General features: G+C 43.2%; 1 protein-coding gene across 1 annotated transcript in view; it reads right to left on the reverse strand.

The window, feature by feature from the left end:
• Nucleotides 1-240: 240 nt before the first annotated feature.
• The window catches only part of COPA (COPI coat complex subunit alpha), a 54337-nt gene continuing 40455 nt past the window's right edge, over nucleotides 241-14122 (reverse strand). The window contains exons 18-33 of the mRNA XM_062192571.1: nucleotides 11973-12135; nucleotides 11726-11872; nucleotides 10154-10343; nucleotides 9946-10041; nucleotides 7680-7768; nucleotides 7366-7489; nucleotides 5691-5780; nucleotides 5410-5519; nucleotides 3904-3981; nucleotides 3691-3759; nucleotides 3037-3173; nucleotides 2580-2766; nucleotides 2384-2494; nucleotides 1967-2128; nucleotides 1131-1325; nucleotides 241-869 (exon numbers count right to left, since the gene is read on the reverse strand). Coding sequence (XP_062048555.1) covers nucleotides 810-869; nucleotides 1131-1325; nucleotides 1967-2128; nucleotides 2384-2494; nucleotides 2580-2766; nucleotides 3037-3173; nucleotides 3691-3759; nucleotides 3904-3981; nucleotides 5410-5519; nucleotides 5691-5780; nucleotides 7366-7489; nucleotides 7680-7768; nucleotides 9946-10041; nucleotides 10154-10343; nucleotides 11726-11872; nucleotides 11973-12135 — 2008 coding nt within the window. The 3' untranslated portion in view covers nucleotides 241-809. The remainder of the gene's footprint in view (nucleotides 870-1130; nucleotides 1326-1966; nucleotides 2129-2383; nucleotides 2495-2579; nucleotides 2767-3036; nucleotides 3174-3690; nucleotides 3760-3903; nucleotides 3982-5409; nucleotides 5520-5690; nucleotides 5781-7365; nucleotides 7490-7679; nucleotides 7769-9945; nucleotides 10042-10153; nucleotides 10344-11725; nucleotides 11873-11972; nucleotides 12136-14122) is intronic.

The following is a 14122-nucleotide window of genomic DNA, read 5'->3' on the forward strand; positions in this document are numbered from 1 at the left end:
GGAGGGCTGCATTTGAAACTAGAATAGAGAAACTACTTGTTTTCTACCATCCTCACAGAAGTTTAGGTCTATGCCTCAAATACAGCCTATGGAAAACATAAAATTTTCTTCTTCAATAGTGAGTATTTACTACTTTTGTCATTAAAAAAATTAAAGGAAATATATCTGCTTTGGTGGGGCAGCTGCATGGGAGTGAACAGGAACAAAGGTGTCCAGGAAATAAATGGCAAGCCAAGAAGCTCTTGTAGAAATTTACTTTATTTAGTGTGAGAAACAAAATATGAGAACAACGGTAATAAGGGACAAATCAAATATGCATTTTGAAAAATCAGACTTCTGAGCACAGAGAGTAACTGGGAGTTTAAACCTCCAAGGAAAATGGGGGGGAGGGGGGGTGATGATGGAGTTTAAAAAGATGGCATCTTATTTATTATATCCCTCTCCTTTCTAGCAGAAAAGAAAGAAAGGTGGTGGAGAAGGGAGACACAGATACCAAAAAAATTTACTAAACAAATGTCCAATACAGTGCTTTTGTTTTTTTCCTTGAAAGATCCATGCTAGAAAGACAGAGACAATTGTGGCCACAATTGTAATTACCTTGAGAAGATAAAAGGGCCTTGTAAGCAAGAGAGTCAAGTTCAGACATTCTGATTTGCCAAAGAGGAACAGGACACTTGGTTTCAGGGCAGGGAGAGCCAGTATCAATAATCAAAAGGGTAGTAGTATGTGGGGAGGGAACTATTAGAAGGATATACAGACTAATTTTGGGGGCAAAATATGGTGATTAACCCACCCATACAAAGGCGGCCTTAGCGAAACTGCAGAGGACTGATTCTTAGACCAATCACATCTTTGCCGATCTCTGTCACCTGCGGAAGAGGAAAGACAGGCGTAAGTTAAAGACCTGTGGGGCTGAGAAGCCTAGAAGGCTTTCTGCCTATACCCCTCACTGAGCACAGTGGGCAGGGGTTTGTTACTGGTTGGTATGGCGCAGTGGGGAGAAGCTCTAGCTTTCTCAGTAACACTGCCTCAATGAGCTAGGAACAAACACAAAAGAAGAAAAGGACCACACACTTCTTTCTCTTTCCTCTTCCCTCAATATCCAAGATGCATTCCTGAACAATACTCACTGTAGTGACCCTGCAGATCTGACTTTTGAACTCTGGGGAATAGCAGGCCCCACTGAGAGGACACTTCTCCACTGGCTTTCCACGGTAGATGGGCCGGTAAGATGCGGCACAGATGTCAAAGGGGTTGTGCATGTCGTAATTGAGCTGGTAGGCGTCTGTGGGATTCTTCTCACAGGCAGACAGGATTTTTCGGGTCTAGGGGAGGGAAGGAGTATTTCATTTAAGAGGACAGAAGGCGGCACACAATAACTCAAATGATTCCACCACGAGGAATTGGTACATGATACAACTGTACTGTATGCAAACAGGTCCCATCCTCTCTGTACAGAATGTACGTGAAGGGTTAACAACTGCCATTCCTGCTGTATCAAGATTTCCTCTTCTCAGTGCCAAAGTGGACCTAAACCCATACTCCTCTACCAAGTCTGAGACTATCAGGGCAAGGCCCTGGAAGGGTTAAAACAGGCTTTCTTCATTTAAGAAAGTGCTTTTGTATGTTAGCAGCAATGGGATGTGTATGTGAAGACTGGTGATGGTATTGTGATAGGGTTTCCAGACTCTGAGGACAGGACAGGGTATTTGCAGGTGCAGTGGAGCTATTTTAGGTTATCAGTTATTCTCACACTGGTACCATGTCCGAATAAATTATCAATTTCAGTTCCAGGAACTAAAAGAAGTAGCCAGGTCATAAGTAAATAGAGAGTGGCAATCTAGTGGCTCTTCTTTGTTGACTGCTGTTATATATGGCATTGTTTCAGACAAGGACCTTGGTCTGCCACTCTCCATGTAAGTGCAAATTTGGTTCCGTTATGGTCTCTGATGGAATTCTCATGTACCTGCTGAGCCACTTCAGGCTTGGGCCCAAGTTCCAGCAGGCGCCGAGCAAAGGTGGCAGCTGTTTTGAAGTTCTTGAGCTTGAAGAAGAGGTTGAGAGCTGTCCGCAGAACCAAAATCATGTGCACAGGCTGCAGGTTTGAGTGGGTGAAGTAGGCTGCCATCTGGTGGAAAGAAAGAGGAATACGTGTCAGGATGATTGCTAGGATAGTCACCTATAAGCTGCTATGCATGTGCTAAAACCAAAAAGCAGGGCTGGCAGACGGCACTCTAGCGCCCACATATGAAGGACAGATGAAGAAGAAGGGTGGAGAAATGTAACCCCTCCTCACAGAAATAGACCTGGAACTAAAGAATTCAGACCTAAGGAGGGCAAAGGAGAGGATGCTTCTGCAGTGCTGCGTCCTAAGAAATCCTACCTCACAGATGCGCTTCTGCTGCTCTAGGGTCTCTTTGGGCAGCTTCTTTCTTTCTATCTCCATGGACAAACCCACAATGTACTCACGGCAAATGGTAATGAGCTGCTGGGCCTGGCAAAGAGACAGAGGAAGGTCATGGTACAGACAGGAACATGAGAGCGCCTGGGACAGGGAGAAGCGGCCAGACCTTTCCTACCTCTGCAATCTCCTGTTTATTGTCCACAACAAGAAGTGGCACACTGAGGAGGATAGAACGGAATTTTTCCACAGCTTCCTCAAACTTGCCAACCGTGGTGAGCTGGTAGCACAGCTGCAGCCGCTGAATGAGGTCATTAAGCTTCAGGCCCACTGCTGGTACACCATTTTTCAACCCTGCATCCTTCCTAGAAAGGCACAAGTAGAGAAGACAGGGTGTCAGCAGCCAACCAGTAAGCAACTGCATTTTCTGGCAAGCACATTCAGTCACCCCAACGTGCAAGTAGCTGGGGAACAGGATGGCAGCAGGTGTAAACCAAATCCCGTAGAGCAACAAGCCAAAGAACTTTCCCTGCAACAAAACTCTCTAGCTCTGGGACAATTCTGTGTCATCCAGACTGTCCTCTGTAGTATCTAGCACAATTTGAAATGGATGAAGCAAGCAGCAGGGGCCTTACCAATTGCGATTAGGGTAGCCATACATGGAGGGCAGGCAGGGCAGAGCCTGGTAAGTGGTACGGCCTCGGGCAAATGTCTGTAGGAACAGTTGCTTGTAGGGGCCAAATTGGATTACCCCTACCTGGTCGTGAAGGAGCTAGAACAGAGGAAGAAAGAAATGTAAGGGTTTGGGCCCTGTCCCTTATAAACAAGTTAACTTTGGGTATGGTACTTAATTTCTGGTACTTGTTTCCTCATCAGTGAATACATTAAATTATAGGTCCTACCTCATTTAATAATATCTATAAAGCATACAGGATAGCGCCTGGTGTATAGTGGACACTGAATAAATGCTAACGGTTGTTGTAGTTGTCATTACTACAGCATGTGGCTTACTGTTCAAAGTATGTACCTGTTCAGTGCCAGTCTCATAATGCGGGCCAGAGAGAAGGCCATAAAAGGGGAGATGACTTGATGGATCTGCCTTAAAAAAATTATGTGGCCATTGGACAGCAGGTAAGAGGAAGGACTCTGGGGCCAGTATCCTTGAGTCAGACCATGATAAACACACACACCTCTGCCCTTGTGGGTGGGATAATCCCACGCAGTTAAGAAAAATCACCCATTCCCCAACAGTCCAGAGCAAATGTCAAGGTTACTTTAAGAAGACTCACCCGCATGGCTGTTTCAAAAGAACCTGCCAGGATGTGATCAACTGGAAGTTGAGAGTTATTGCACCAGATCTAAGAAGAAACAAAACACCTAAGCCAAGTGACATTTCCTCCGCTCTTTTCCCAACTGTCCTCCCCATATCTATAGTAGAAAAATACACAACATTTACACACTCAGAAAGTATGCCTGCCACAGGGCTGTGTTTTCCTGCTTACCTGAGTAGGGCTTGTTCCCTTTGTTGGGGGTACAAAGAATCCATCTTCAGCCCCACCAGCTGCCCCAGGGGGTACATCCTAGAAGAAAAACAAAAACTGAGTATTTTTTTTTTTTTTTTTGACAGGCAGAGTGGATAGTGAGAGAGAGAGACAGAGAGAAAAGTCTTGAGGGGCAACCGGGACAGAATCCGGCGCCCCGACCGGGACTAGAACCCGGTGTGCCGGCGCCGCAAGGTGGAGGATTAGCCTGTTAAGCCACAGCGCCGGCCCAAAAACTGAGTCATTTTAAAAGTTATTCAAGGGGGAGGTGTTGCAATGCACTAGATAAAGCCACTGCCTGTGATGCAGGCATCCCTTATGGGCGCCAGTTCATGTCCTGCAAGTTCCACTCCCGATCCAGCTTCCTGCTAAGGGCCTGGGAAAAAGCAGTAGAAGATGGCTCAAGTGTTTGGGCCTCTGCCACCCCCGTGGGAGACCGGGTGAAGCTCCTGGCTCCTGTATTTGGCCCAGTCCAGCCCTGGCTGTTGCTGCCATCTGGGGCGTGAAAGAGAAGATGGAAAATTTATCTCCCTCTCTGTACCTCTTTCAAACAAATAAACTATATAAATAATAAACAATATACATAAACTATATATATGTATGTATATATATATATATATATATATATATATTTTTTTTTTTTTTTTTTTAAAGAAGTCATTCAAGGGGCTGGTGTTGTGGCACAGTGGGTTAAGCCACCACCTGCAGGACACCAGCATCCCTGATGAGTGCATGTTCAAGTCCCTGCTGCTCCACTTCTGAGCCAGCTCCCTGCTAATGCTCCTGGAAAGCAGCAGATGATGCTCCAAGTGCTTGGGCCCTTGCCACCCAAGTTGGAGACCCAGATGGAATTCCTGGCTCCTGGCTTCAGCTTTGGCAGCCCTGGCTATTGCAGCCACTTGGGGAGTAAACCAGCAGATGGAAGATCTCTGTCAGTCTCTCCCTCTGCCTTTCAAATAAATAAATCTTTAAAAAATGTTATTCAAGCAAGGTATTTCATTCTGATGAATCTAAAACACAACACTTTACCTTGTTCTCTACCCCTATTGGGGAAGAAGGCTGGTGGTTATTGGGAGAAGACCTCCCCAAACAGGGGCCACCTCACCAGGAGCAAAAGAACTTATCAAAAGCTCCAAGTTACATCTGGAAAAGTGTGCTGCTTTTCACACTGCTGGCACAACCCTGATTACTTCATTCTTCTTTGTTTCAAATGGGCAATAAGCATAAGCTTAGGGAGGGTCCTACATCCCCTCCTCTTTGGGTACATCAGGGCAGATGGAAGTGATATGGCCACTAACTCTGACTCTCCTCCTTTTTCTCTCAAATGGGAGACAAGCATCAGATTAGAAAGATGGTCTAGGTATCTGGACACCTCAGAACAGGAGTGGGGTGGGGATGGCAATTATAAGCTACTAACTTCCAAGGGAGAAAAGAAGTGAACCTCACAAGGTTAAGACTTCCACATACCAGCTCAGGAGGGAGCTCCAGGTCTTCTTCTACATCCCAGCCACCTCCTTCTTCCTGTCCCTTGCCAAGAGCATCATCTCCCAAACCTTCTGTGGCCTCCACAAACCCATCTGTAAGGAAAATCCAGGCCCAAAAGAGATTTTGGTGACGATACAACCTTAGCCAAAGAAAAGCTAAATATTGGGAACTTATTTGCTCCACATCCTAGTCCTCACCCAAGAGGACCCTAGCATCCATTTCCAATCCATCTCCTTGGCACAGCCCTAAAACAGCACTCTTACCTTCATCCAGCTGCAGCTCTGCATCCTCTCCCCAGCCCTCAGTGCCCACAGTGTCGATATCAATGTCGGCAGCCAGAGCTCCTCCTTTCCCTAAAGAGAAGGGACAAAAGGAGCTGGTGAGAGCCCAGCGAGGCTGAGATAGGGCCTTCTCTTCAGACCAGCTGCAGCTTTTCAAAGATGGGCCTAAGGCTCTGCCCAATTATCTTTTTTATGTGCCATTTATTTTTATAGCATATATGTTAGGCCAATTTGCAGTAGGTTTCACATAGAGAGGGAACAGAAGAAAAGATGGAAGCAACTGGCCTTCCTGTTTCAAAAACTGACTTTTTAAATCTTAAAAAAAAAAAAAACAAAAAAAACACTTTATTTGTAAGGTTGTACAGATGTATTTACGTGGGACCAATGCTGTGGCATGGTAGGGTAAACCTCCACCTGCAGTGCTGGCATCCCATATGGGCACGGGTTGGAGTCCCAGCTGCTCCACTTCCGATCCAGCTCTCTGCTATGGCCTGGGAAAGCAGTAGAAGATGGCCCAAGTGCTTGGGCCCCTGCACCCATGTGGGAGACCTGGAAGAAGCTTTTGGCTTCCCATGGGCCCAGCCATTTGGGGAGTAAACCAGCCAATGGAAGATCTCTCTCTGCCTCTCCAGTAAATAAATAAATCTAATAAATCTTTAAAAAGATGGGTTTACTATGACCAAGCATGAAAGTGTGAGAAGGGGAACCCCAGCCAGAAGCTTCAAAAAGCCCAACACAGACTCAATCTTTTGAGAGCAGCCCTTCGAGGGTCATGAAGGGTTAAAGCTGTTGCCTAGTATTCTAGAAAGCAGCAGAAGGAAGTGCCCCTGTGCGAACTGCTTTCATCTTAAGCCCTCAAGGTGTACAGACCAGCCAGGGGGCAACCAGCACACACGAGAAGAGAAGCAACTACAACCCACGTGCTCTCAAGGAGGCTTCTTCCTCGCAGGGGTTCCTCAAACACCCCGACAAGTCTCCGGCCGCCTGCGGACTCCCACGAGCCGTCAGCCCCCCAAATCTTTTTTTTTTTTTTTTTTTAACTTACAAGCCTTTGGCTACCAACTCTTGGAATTTTTTCTTGAGATTTTTGCTAAGTTACCACCACTACTGAGTGTGCAAGGCATAAGGACGTAAGGAAGGTGGAAGAAACGGAAGAAAGAGCAGAGCTGATCACAAACTGCCCAAAGGTCTGTTTTGGGTCTAACTCAGGAGAAGCGAACTTACAGACATATCCAAGAAAACAAAAGAAAGGTGAGGGTGGGGGTGGTAGAAGGAAGTAGCTCACATCTGCATAAAATCATGTGACAGACTTAGAGGTAGCTGAACTTGCACCTTAATATTGTTATATCATGAACGATAAAATAGAATGTGACTAAATATATGGCAAAACCTAAGGAAACACATGAAAATTCTAACAGAAGTTATGAGAGTGGTAGTAGAAGTATTTTCCTTTTTATCCTTCCTTTTTTCCTTTAAAGATCTCAGAATGCTTTAACTCAGTTTTTAAGACTGCACCATAACTCTGATTGGCATTTCAGTGCTCTGTGAAGCTGCACACAGATAAAAGGACAAAGGAAATAAGTGCTAACGGTAATCTCCAGAATAGCTCTTCACAAAACAAGCAACAAAAAATGCTACGGGAGAAGTGAACACTCACCCTTGCTGGCAATGGTGCCTTCAAAGAATCCTTTGGACACAGTCAACAATGGCCAGTTGGTATCCAGTGGCATGATAGGTGCAGGTGGCTGAAGCAGCTTGGCATTAGGGTCAATGTCTGGGATCTAAAAAGTAGAGATAAACACAAACAACTCTTACAAATCATGTAGGGAAGGTTGTGGAGCCACCTCTGTTCTCATTTGCTTCTCAGATTCTCCCTGTAACCAAGTGGAAGACTGACATTTATAGTTTTACATTGTCTCAAGATCTAATGTTCATCCTGTAATCAGAGACACTCATGAAATAAAGACTCACTGTCTCCTTCTCTGGGTCAAATGTCTCCTTCAGGCTCTCAGCTTCTTCATCTAAGCCATGGGTAGCAGCTGTGAGATAGGCCAGGGACTCTGTAGAGAGAACAGGCTTTGTAGTACAAGTCCAGTTCCAAGTGAATGTCATGTGGCAGATGGCCTCTGAGATGACCTCCAGTGATCTATTCTCCTGTTAGTCAAGCATTTGCAAAGCACACAGTTCTTAAGTCTGAGCTGGACACATTAACTAATGGATAGAATATGACAAGTGAGATGTCACTTCTAAGGTTAGCTTATGAAAATTGCAGCTTCTATCTTGGGTGCTCGCTTTTGCTCACTTGCTCTGAGAGAAACTAGTTGTCATGTTGTGAAATGTCCTATGAAGAAGTCATTATGGCAAGAAATTGTCATCTCCCAGACCACAGGATGCAAAGACCTGAGGACTTCCAACAGCCATGCCAGTCTTCAACCCTGGCCAACACTCTGATTGAAGCCTCATGAGAGACACTGAACTGAGCTATACTCAAATTGTGAGATAACAAGTGTTTACTGTTGTAAATTACAGGCTGAGTACCTTTTACCTGGAATGCTTGGGACCAGAAGTCTTTTACATTTCAGAATTTTGTGGACTTTGGAATATTTGCATAGACTACTGGTTAAGTGTTGATAGCATATAAAAAATCTGGAGAGGGTAGGCTTTTGGAACAGTAGTTAAGATGCTGCTTGGGCCACTTGCATCTCAGATCAGAGTGCCCAGGTTTGAGTTCTGGCTCTGTGTATGATTCCAGTTTCCTGCTAACACATACCCTCAGAGGCAGCAGGTTATGGCTTAAGTATTTGGGTTCCTGCCACCCACACTGGAGACCAAGATTGGGTTCAGGGATCCCAGCTCCAGCCTGGCTGTTGCAAGCATTTGGAGAGTGAACCAGCAGATAAAAGATCTCATTCTATCTGCCTTTCAAATAAAGAAAACAAATTTTAATTTTTTTTTAAGTTTTGGGTTTTGAAGCATATCAGATGTTGGATTTTCAAATTAAGGATGCTTGATCTGTATGGAATTTGGGGGTAATTTGTTACACAGCAATTGATAACTAATGCAGCTGATTACCTCTAAGATCTATCATTAGTGCTAATGAGAACTTTGTAATCATCCAGCTCCTTCATATCATATCTCACGTCTAGTACTTCAATAAGTCATTTGGTTTAGTCATTGCTCATGCATCCATTACTAACTAGCACCTTACCCCAATCACATCTTTCACTTTTCTTGTTCCTTGCTCTATCCTAAATGCTAGTATATGTTTGGGATATAGTTTTCACAAAACATCTCTTGAATATATACATGAACAAATAATGAGTGAGCCAACGAACTGCACCTACTAAATTATCTGCTCCAGTTTTTGTTTGTTTGTTTGTTTGAAGATTTATTTATTTGAAAGGCAGAGATAGAGAGAGAGAGGGAGAGACGGAAATTTTCCATCCTGGTTCACTACCCAGATGGCTGAACAGCCAGGGTTGAGCCCCGCCAAAGCCTGGAGCCTAGAACTTCATCTGGGACTCCCAAGTGGGTAGCAGGGCCCAAGCACTTGGGCCATCCTCTGCTGTTCTCAGTGCATTAGCTGGGAGCTGGATGGGAATAGGAGCAGCCATGATTCAAACTGGCACACACATGGAATGCCAGCATTATTTAGGCGGTGGCTAAACCTGCTGTGCCACAATGCCAACCCCTTCTTCAGAACTTTTAAAACCTCTTATTGGGGGCCAGCATTGTGGCGCAGTTGGTTAAGCTGCTGCCTGTGATGCCGGTATCCCATATGGGCACCAGTTTGTGTCTTGGCTGCTCCACTTCTGATCCAGTTCCCTCCAAATGGCCTGGGAAAAGCAGAGGAGGATGATCCAAGTGTTTGGGCCCCGTCACCCATGTGGTGAGACCTTTATCCATGTGGAAGACCTGGATAAAGCTCTTGGCCCCAGTTGCTGCAGCCATCTGGTGAGTTAACCAGCAGATAGAAGAGCTCTCTTAAGACTAAAACTAAAACAAAAACAAAAACAAACCTTTTATTTTCCTTATAATTAACTATTTTCTTAAGGAATATTCTGGCTGCTCTTCTATTTGACTTTAAATAAATTTTCCTAAGCATGGTAGGATCATGTGATCTCGCCTGAAAAAATGCACAATAAAGGGAAACCCTTCAACACTGTACATGAGTAAGTCAAGAAGAAATTACTTCCAAAAACCTCATAGCAGCAGTGAGTCCTGGAAAGATACTTACTCTGCCCACAGTTCTTTAGGATCCTCACTCGTTCTGACACATCACCCAGGTACAGGGCGTTCTGATAATGGCCACTCATGTCCTTTCGGATCTCAGCTGTACCAAGTCAATAAGAGATGGTTAGGTCTTCTCAAAGTCCCTCTCACTACCATTTGCCTTCCCACTTCTCAAGAACCCCTCCTCCCACCCACAGTCTTAGGACCCTCACCAATCTTCATCATCTTGCGAAGTTTCTCCAAGTTTCCAGTTATAAGGTACAGGAAGGAAAGTTTGTCAAAGTTTTTGGTGCGCTGATAGCACATTTCCACAATCTGGTGGTTCCCCTGCAGCAGGGCCACTTCTCCCAGCTTTTCCCAGCAGTTCTTGTCATCTAGTGCTTTGGCTGCTTCCAGAGCAATCTAAAGAATCCCCAGGGTCAGTGCGAACAGGTTAAAGGATACTATGACTCAAAATTACAGACTGCAGTCAAACATACGCCTCTTAATAGATTTCCCAAGGAACCCTCAATACTTCCCATCAGTCCTAATTCTAGCATTCAGTCTATTTCTACTAAAAATACTATTAAAAAACAGAATTCTTTCAGATCCATGGAGAGAAGAATCCCATTAAATTTTCCCTCCTCTTCAGAACTTTACTTTTATCAAAGAATCACCTACCAATTGTTGATTCCATAGCACCAATTCTTGCTTAGCCACCTTCCAAGTTTGCAGAGCCATAAGGGCTTGAGCAAAGTCAGGGGAAAATAACAAAAGATGTTCAGAAAACTGTCCTAGCCCTTTCTCCCTTTTAAAACAATGCCTGTATACTCAGGGCCTCAACATTTAATAAAAACTCCATCCCTTCATCTAAGCGAGATGAAGTATTGAGGATATAATTAGAGTTTTCAAATTCCAAGCTACCTTGCTTTTGTCCTAGACATTACTGAATTCAGACTTAAATGAGAACAGCAATAACAGTAGGAATGTTGTGGCAGAAGCAGGAATAAGTAGAGATGGGCAAATAGCAACAGGAAGGTGGCTCCATGTAACAGTGAAAAACATCCCAGTCCAGGGTTTTGTACAGCAGGAAGATGTCACTTGGGCCATCTATATCCCATATGGGAGGAGAGCCTGAATTTGAATCTCAGCTCCATTTCCAATTCTAGTTTCCTGCTAATGTGCACCCTGGAAGGAGGGCAGTGATGCCTCAAGAACATGGGTCCCTGCCACCCCTACAGGAGATCTGGACTGAGTTCCTGGCCCAGCCCTGGCTACTGCAAGCATTTGGGGAATGAACTAGTGGACTGAAGGTTGTGTGCGCTCTCGCTCTCTCTCTCTCTCTCTCTCTGCCTTTCAAATAATTTTTTGGGGGGTTGTTGCTGTGGCATAGAAGGTTAAGCCGCCATCTGCAGTGCCGGCATCCCATATGGGTGCCAGTTCGAATCCCAGCTGCTCTGCTTCCCATCTAGCTCCCTGCTAACATCCCTGTGAAGATGGCCCAAGTCCTTGGGCCCCTGCCACCCACGTGGGGGACCCAGATGAAGCTCCTGGCTTTGGTCTAGCCCAGCCATGGCCATTGCGGTCATTTGGGAAGTGAACCAACGGATGGAAGATCTCTCTCTGGATCTCTACCTTTCAAATAAATAAAAACAAATCTTTTTTAAAAAATATTTTTTAAAAAGCCCTACATTTTATTATTCTAGCTGAAGAAGCAGATTAAGAAAAATGCTTTCCGAATGCTTCCCTACCCCTGTCACCTTTTCTAAAACATTATGGGGCCAATGACCATATATTTCTCTGACCTCAATATTTCCACACTCCAATGCCAGACTGAAGCGAGTTTTCTCATCCTTGACGAAATGCAGTGCCACTTCAGGATAGCCCTTCTTCTGGAGATAAGCAATGATAGACTGGCCTACCAGTTTGGCATTCCTCACCATGTGTAGGACCTGCGCATTTGGGGCAGGGTAGGGAAGGAAGCAAAGATCACTTACAGGAAATAATAACTCTTGTCCCCCTTTACTCCTTATATGCTTCCTCACTTCATACCTCATCATATTTTCTGTTGATCAGGGCCAGCTTGAATTTGAACTCAGTGGGATCAATGGTGAGTACCCGAGGACGACATTCCCTATCTAAACAATACACATTGTTGCCTTTCACCCGGGTGACATAGATGGGTAAATCCAGAGTTCGGATGATCCCATGGTCCCTGGGAATAAGGGGGGAAGAGCGTACAATGTTAACAGAGAGTGAAAGTAGAGAGTAGTAGATTTGAAGGGTTCTGACTCAGAAAGCAAGAAATATTTTAGTGGAATAATAAAAACATTATAAATTAAAACTTGTTGGTATAGTCAATGCAATACTTGACAGATAATTAATAGCCTTAAATGCACTTACTGTATTAGAAGAAATTCTGAAAATTAATATGCTCTATATGTATATATTAGGACAGGCTACAAATTAACATGCATCTAACAAAATAAATATGCATCTCTCAAATCTCTCAATTTAACAATCAAATTCACTGTATTAATTGATAAAAGGAGAAAAATTATAAGACTACCTCAATATATGCAGAAAAAGAGTCCAACAAACTTGAATATTGAGACAAAAACTCTTCACAAAAAAAACAAGGAAGAAATTCCTTAATAGATACAATATATCCATAAAAAAATCTATGGTAGGAGTTGGCGTTGTGGTATAGCAGATAAAGCTGCCATCTGCAGTGCCGGTACCCATATGGGTGCTAGTTCAAGTCCCGGCTGCTCCTTTTCCGATCCAGCTCCCTGCTAATTTGCTTGGGAAAGCAGTCAAAGATGGTTCAAGTCCTTGGGCCCCTGCACCCGCGTGGGAGACCGGGAGGAAGTACCCAGCTCATGGCTTTGGATTGGCACAGCACCGGCCATAGTGGCCATTAGGGGAGTGAACCAATGGAAGGAAGACCTTTCTCTCTGTCTCTCTCTCACTGTCTATAACTCTCTCTCTCTCTCTCTCACTGTCTAACTCTGCCTGGCAAAGAAAAAAAAAAAAAAAAAAAAACTATGGTAAATTTACATAATCCCAATAACACTGAATGTTCACTCTTTAAATTGTGAAGAAGACAAAAATGTTTGCTATCTTCACATTTATTCAGCATTGTATTGGAGATCCAGAGCAGTGGAGAAAGGCAAGGAAAAATATATATAATTGTGTAATTATTTAAAAGAGAAAACAAAATTTCTACCCACAGATGCTAAAATTATTTGTAAAGAAAAATCATTCTAGCAAGACTTCTCAAATAAAAACCAGTTAAAAATTTAATTACATTACTAAATACTAGCAAAAATTAGAAAACCAAAAAATTTTGATGGATGCTATCTACTTGCAAATAGCATTAATAACTATCAAATGCCCAACAACAGATTTAGCCCCCTATCATTCAAGATTTCTATAGACAAAACTATAAAACTTTATCAAAAGACATTTCTGAATATCTCAATAAATGAACAGCTGCAATACCACATTCACAGAGTAGGAAATTTACCATTGCAAAAAATGACAGTTATCCCCAAATTGATCTAAAAAGTCAATGCAACCTGTATCAAAATCACAAGTTTTTTGTTGGCTTGTTTTATCTTGTGTGAATTTTCATAAGCTTCATAAGTTTATGTGAAGAGCCAAAGCTTATTTTAAAAGTTTAACAGCTTTTGAACAATAAATAAAACAGAAAATACTGAAAGATCTGCTTCAACAAATATGAAGGTTTATTATAAAGCTACACTATTTAGGATGGTGTGGAGTTAGAGCAGAGATAGAAAAAACTACAAAAAAAAATCTTGGATTTTTTAAAAAGCATGCTTTTTACATAAAAACTACAAAAAACTTGGGTTTTTTAAAAAGTATGTTTTTACATAAAAACAAAGATAGCACTGCACAACAATGGGGAAATGGTGTCTTCCCAGTAAAAGTTTAGTACTAGATCTCTGAGTGTCCTTATGGGAAAATATAGACTTGATCCCTCACCACACACATTACACACAAAAATCAACTTCAGGTAGATTATAGACCTAGATGGAAAAGGCAAAATTGTTTCTGTAAGAGAATATAGAAGGATGCCTTTATGATTTTGGGAGTCAGTAACTTTTTAAAATAGGACACAAAATCTAGTATCTGTAAAACATAAGATTTGTAAGGTCAGTTATATTAAAATTAAGAGC

Source organism: Lepus europaeus, chromosome 5, assembly GCF_033115175.1.
Source record: "Lepus europaeus isolate LE1 chromosome 5, mLepTim1.pri, whole genome shotgun sequence".
Taxonomy (NCBI): Eukaryota; Metazoa; Chordata; class Mammalia; order Lagomorpha; family Leporidae; genus Lepus; species Lepus europaeus.